Below are 6,000 nucleotides of genomic sequence, written 5' to 3'. Positions count from 1 at the left end.
CTGAAATTTGATTTGAAAATCTCAGGAGTCTGCCGACCAGCACTTGCAAACTGCTTTTGCTTTGGGCACCGCGTGGCAAGAAAGACTGAAGAAAATGGCATTGGCTGCATCTTTTATACACCTGGCGCACTGACATCAGGGAAGAGGCGACAGCGACAGATGCCGGACCTAGACTTTGGAATTCTGGCCGACTGAGGGTAGCCTGCCAGCAGGATAACCCAAGAGTAATGACTGCAACAGTGAAACACGATAAACATCTGTTGTGATAACTAGAGAAGACTTTGCAATTAAACAGTTTCAAATTACTAAAACTTTTTTTTTTTTTTTTTTTTAAACAAAATGTAAACTGCTCATTTCAAGCATCAAGACTAGGCTTTTGTATACAAATTCCATTACTTTACTGTTGCATACTTCTAAATTCTTCCACTGCATTTGGTCAAAAAGGAACAGGCACATCGGATATGTGGATTGAATGCATAAAAGGAGGTCCAAAAATACTTGTAAAAGTTCAGCATGACTGAAAACAAACATACATACAGAACACGCACACATACATCACACATATATATACATACATAAAATTGTGTAATGTTTAGAGGAATTAAATTATTCAGTTGTGCAATTATAATATAGTCACACGTCACAGCACAGTTCTACAGATTTTTTTTGGCATTCAGGACATTTGTCCATTTACTAAGCCTAAGCATAACATGATGTAGGAGTATGGAATTAAGCACCAGAAATCAAGTAACGAATGGTATAAAGTATAACCCTGAAACTTACAAAATGACTGAGGCATAAGTTAGTACAATGCAAGTGAACAGTGTACCGTGTTGTTGCTTCTATTGCTGATATGAAATTAAAAAGTGCAGGCCATCCCTGGGATAGCAGCTCAGAAGTAGAGATGGTACATGTATAGCAGCTGCACATTCTGAGCCACATATTAAAGGCACATATAACATGCAATTGTCTTTGACATCTCTCACTGCTTGTCAGCTACCAGTGATGAAATTCCTCCCCAGACAAGACAGTTCTTAAGCTGTTAACTTTCATCCATGGTGTATTCAAGAAGCCCATGCTGCCAGCTCTTTCATATCTTCATCTTCATCTTCTACCTTGTGGGCTGCACATTGGGGGAAAAAAAACACAAAACTCCACTTATCAGACAATTCTTCATCAGTCTGCCATTACAAAAAAAAAAGTTCACTGCTGTACATACTCTAGTAAAAAGTGTGCTCTAGCTATTACACCACTGCTTCACGCAGCCTGTAAGCATGTTGCAAGGCACCCACAAATTTCAAGGATATCACCTTAAAATATTTTCTTTTAAGACACTGCTGTTTTTCACTGCATAGGAGAGATGTGATGAGGCCAAATCCAGTAAAGAAAAGTTTAAAAAAAAAGATTTACCCTTACGTTTGTATTTTACAATTGCATGCAATTTTAAATGTGGGTGGGGTATACTTAAATTTAGCACAAAATAAAATACACCCACTGTTCTGAAATATTTTTCCCTTACATTTTCAAAAATGCTCCTTATTTTGGCCCTCGGAATTAGGCACTTCAACTTGGACATCTGAGACAGACCATGGCAAATGTCGCAAAATGTCCACCTGCCTCATGAAAAAAAAGTTTGCAAGTAACTTTCCATTTCTTACACACTTACAAAAATAAATGTTCTTTCCATGTCTTGCATCAGAACCAAAAAAATATATATACTTCTCATATTTCCTTTGCAGTGAGAGTTTGTTCTCAGCTTCTCTACTGTTTTCCCTTCATGATGGTACTAAAACTGATCAACAATAACAGGCCATCAATCTATGTATAAATACCAAGCTCATACACTGAAGGAGCTAGCCAGGGGGAATGAAATTAAGAAATTGTTAGCCAGCTCTTTCATCTTGGGAAATGGCATATGAGCTAGCTGATCTGAGTTCAACCACTAGTTGTGGCTTGGAAGGGGTGATGTGCGTATACCCTTACATCAAGAAAATCAGACATTCAGGTGCAAGGTGGTAGAAGTGCCATCACTGATCACTGTGCAATATCACTGCATATTAGTTTCAATAAGGAGCATCAGAAAGGAAACTAACCCTCATCTCTCAAGCCTCAAATATCTACCTAGTCCCAAAGTTCCTCTGGAATAATTATAGCCATCAGCTGTTTGAGCACATACAGGAATGATGTGTGGCAAAATGGAGAATGGGATCCTTTCTAGAAAAGGAAGGATAAGTAAGACTCAGTAAGAGATAAATAAACATTTAACAGAGAAGTTGAAGGACTTCCTAGGCTCATTACAGACTTCACCGTGAGCCTCTAGTGGACTACTTGCACAATTAACAGGGAAACACTCAAAAAGTACAGTTGTGCAAGTAAACTTATCATAACAGCACATATTCAAATAGATCAGTACTGCAGAAGATCAAAGATACATGGGACATATCCTGGCAATCAAACATCTGGCCAGTATAAAAACGCTTTTGGGTGCTTCTCTCACACAGATCCAATGGGGCAGGAGAGTGCTGGTATAAAAGGGAATCCATGGCACCAAAATTCAGTACTTTCTTGCTCCAACTAAAGGAGGCTATAACAGAAACTATGAAAATTCTGAAATTCTACACCCTTATCATAGCAAAAAGAGGGTGGAGGGCACTCCAGCCAAGGGACAGTAGTTGGGGTAAAATGCATTAAAATACACAAGGAAGGGTGGGTGCTAGTACTTCAACAGTGATCTAGCCAAACATCTACTGTTATGGTAAGTTTACATACACATCTGTATTATGTTCGTTTGTAGATCACTGTTGCCATACGCAAGGCTACATGGGATCACTACCAAAGCTTAAGCAGACAGGATGGACGACGCAGGGCACAGTATAGAAAACACTTCAAAATAGATCTAGCAAAACCTGTTCTGGCTCTGGAAAAGCCATCAGTCTTGTAATGCTTACTTTAAGTATGCACTGAAAACCAGGTTGCCACCTCCAGAATGGCTTTAGAGTATATCCTCTTTCCAAAAAGCCCCAAAACTAACACTAACTAATGCAGTGTGGTATAACATTCAGGGGTAGGGAAGTTTTTTCCATAGTGAAAAAAGCAAAATTAAATACACTGAGATAATCTAGACAGTTTGTTGAGAAACTGGTTGGCCTTGTGACCTTCATAAGAATTAGTGTCAGTTAGCGGAGTCTTTTGTTTTGTCCAACTAGTATCCGAGCTGTATATGAAAATCCAGTATGCAGAATGTAATATTTCTTCTGTTTTTGGGATGAAAAGAGAATAGTAGTAAATACACTGACTCAGAGTGAACCCCAATATTACCTTATGTGTAAAGGAACAGTTAGTTTTTAAGAGTCACTCTATCATTATGAAAAAAACAGAGATGAGCAGGCATCAAGGCTTGCCAGCTCAGACACCCTTCTGTCAAAGGTCAGACCAATGAGTAAAGCTTGCTTCCAGGTGAGAAATTTTTGGGAAAAACTAGCTGAATGTTCAAATGTAGGTAAATTTAGTTTCTCCAAAATAAAAGTCAGATCCCATGATGGAATCATCAATTTCCTAGGTGGTCTAACATGTAGAATCCCTTTTAAAAACTGACTTGAAAAGAAGTGGAAAGGTGGAGGGGGGGCGTAATGGTAGACAAGCTGAAGTAGTTATCTTGACAGAAGTTTATGATAAGCCAGAATAGTGCAATCTACAGAGGCAGTTGAGAATCAGTGGTACCCCTTTTGCCTTAGGTGGTCATGGTCTCTGATACGACACCAAGTACAAAAACGTTTGCACTTGGCTAAATTTGACTTTCTAGTACCAGGTTTTCTAGTCTGCTTTAATGCCTGTCACACACCCTTTGTAAAGAGGTGCCTAAATAGGATCAAAAACTTTAAACCAAACAGCAGAGTTCAGCTTTCAAATGTTGGGATGGACAGGAAATGCATTTTCTTGTGTGAGAAAGTCCACTCCCTGAGGAAGTTTTTGGTAATTGCCCCTGGTCAGGTGCATGACAGGGGAGAAAGTACAGTTGTACAAGAAACAAAAGCTATGTACTTACCACAATGATAGATCTGTGTTGTCTACTTCCATCCTTACTCAACGGATTGGTCTTCAGATCCAACTTCGGATCAGTCTTCAGCCACTAAAGACTTTAGATCCCAAGCTTGGGCTCTTCCCTTTACCCATAATCCCCATCCAAAGCCCAAAATTATCTCAGAGTTTGCCCAAGAATACAGACAACTCCATAACAAAAATAATGATGCTATAAAAGATCATACAAAGGTAATAACACAAAAGCTGATCAGGAGCTAAAAAGTGCACTTGAAGGGCCTTCAGAATAGGTTAATCAAAACAGGATAAAGGAAAAATTAATTCCATAATCAGGCAGTGAGATAGGTGTGAGAGGGGGTGAGGAAGGATGGAAGCAGACAACATTATGTTATTATGCTAAGTACCCAACTTTCGTATCTGATGTTGACTCTTCCAACAGTTACTCAAAGGATGGGGCAGCCTCCATTTAATATAACGGCATGGGTGGAATCATGGAAGGATATTTCAGAGGACAACTGAACTGAAATCTGCCCTGCCTCAAGTGTAAATTGTATTATTAATACGATATGAAAGTATGAACATATGACCAAGTGGCAGTTGCAGAAATGTCATCAATAGATGCTCTAGAAAAGAAAGCAGGTAAGGTTGCCACAGATCTATTAGAGTGAATTTTGATGGGTTTAGGTAAGGCTACACCCTTTTTCTTTGCATACATGTGCAGCAATGCAAGCAGACAACAGTCAAAGTGACTTTTGAAAATCCATGACCCAGTTTACTTGCCGAGAAGGGCACCAAAAGTGGATTCGTTTTTCTGAATTTCTTTGTACTGTGGATGTAAAAATGGAGCAGTCTATGAACATCTAACAAACATAACATGAGTTGTCTTTTACTGGCAAAATTTGGGAAGAAAACTGGAAGATAGATGTTTTGATTTAAAGAGGCCTAGGTAGCTACCTTTAGTAAACAGGAAGGACTGTCTCGAAGAGAAACTTTGTCCTTACAAAAAATGATGTATGGAGGTTTACAAGAAAGAGCTTGGTGTTCTGATACTCTCCTAGCAGAAGTAACTGCCACAGAGAATAAAGTTTTCTATGTTAAGTACTGGAGATCCACCTTGGCTGCAGGTTCAAACATTGGTTTAGTCAGGGTGTGATACCCCAAGGAGGGATGGGTCTCTAAGAGAAGTCTGAGAAAGGTCCCTCTTAAAAACGCTTTAGATAACCTGACGGAGGCAACTGGAGACGGATTCTCTCCAATGTGAAAGCTAGAAAAAGCTGACAATTGTGCTTTGGTAGCACAGTAGCTGGCACCATTTTGAAAAAGAAAGGCTAGAAAGTAAGACTGCTGGAAGAGGCACAGAGAAGGGTCTAAATTCCTTAAAGTAGCCCAAATACAGAGCCTTTCCCATTTGCGTTTGTAAATCTTCCTAGTAGATGGTCTTTGGAATGAAGTAAGAATGTAGATTACTTGGGAGGTGAGCCTGACTGACTAGCCATTTGAGGGTTTGAAAGTCTGGGACAGGTAGGCAGAGTGTGAGAGAAATGAGATCTGGGCTGGGATCTAGCACCCATGGAGGATGTTTCAGATGCGGCCACAGATAGGGGAATCATACTTGTCAAGGTCAAAATGGAGCAGTGAGGATCACCATGACAGTCTTCTCTAATGCTAGCTGAAGAAAGTTTGGGATTAGAAGAATCAAGGGAAGTTGCAAGAGAGACCAGGGGGGCCAAGTATGGATCAGAGCATTCCTGGGTGACTCCCCGTCCAGAGGGATTATGGCAAAAAAAACTGCTGCATTTGGTGTTGTGGGGAGGAACATACAGATTCCAGCAATGTCAGCCCTAGAAGTAGCAGATCTGATGTCAGTCTATTCCTCTGTTGCAGTATTCTTTACGAGGGAGCTGCCTGCCTCAATAACCTGACATCGGCCAGTATACAAAAGATTTTTACTACTTGGAGGTG

At 40.0% G+C, this 6,000-nt stretch overlaps 1 protein-coding gene across 1 annotated transcript in view; it reads right to left on the bottom strand.

Annotated features, from left to right (window-relative positions):
* Positions 1–374: 374 nt before the first annotated feature.
* Positions 375–6,000, bottom strand: part of LOC122790936 (charged multivesicular body protein 4b-like) — a 410,904-nt gene continuing 405,278 nt past the window's right edge. Inside the window, exon 6 of the mRNA XM_044058640.1 lies at positions 375–1,123. Within this exon, the coding sequence (XP_043914575.1) occupies positions 1,065–1,123 (59 nt within the window). The 3' untranslated portion in view covers positions 375–1,064. The remainder of the gene's footprint in view (positions 1,124–6,000) is intronic.

This window comes from Protopterus annectens, chromosome 16.part0 (assembly GCF_019279795.1).
Source record: "Protopterus annectens isolate FY-2018-M chromosome 16.part0, PAN1.0, whole genome shotgun sequence".
NCBI classification, from domain to species: Eukaryota; Metazoa; Chordata; order Ceratodontiformes; family Protopteridae; genus Protopterus; species Protopterus annectens.
This window is presented reverse-complemented; position numbering and strand designations above follow the sequence as displayed.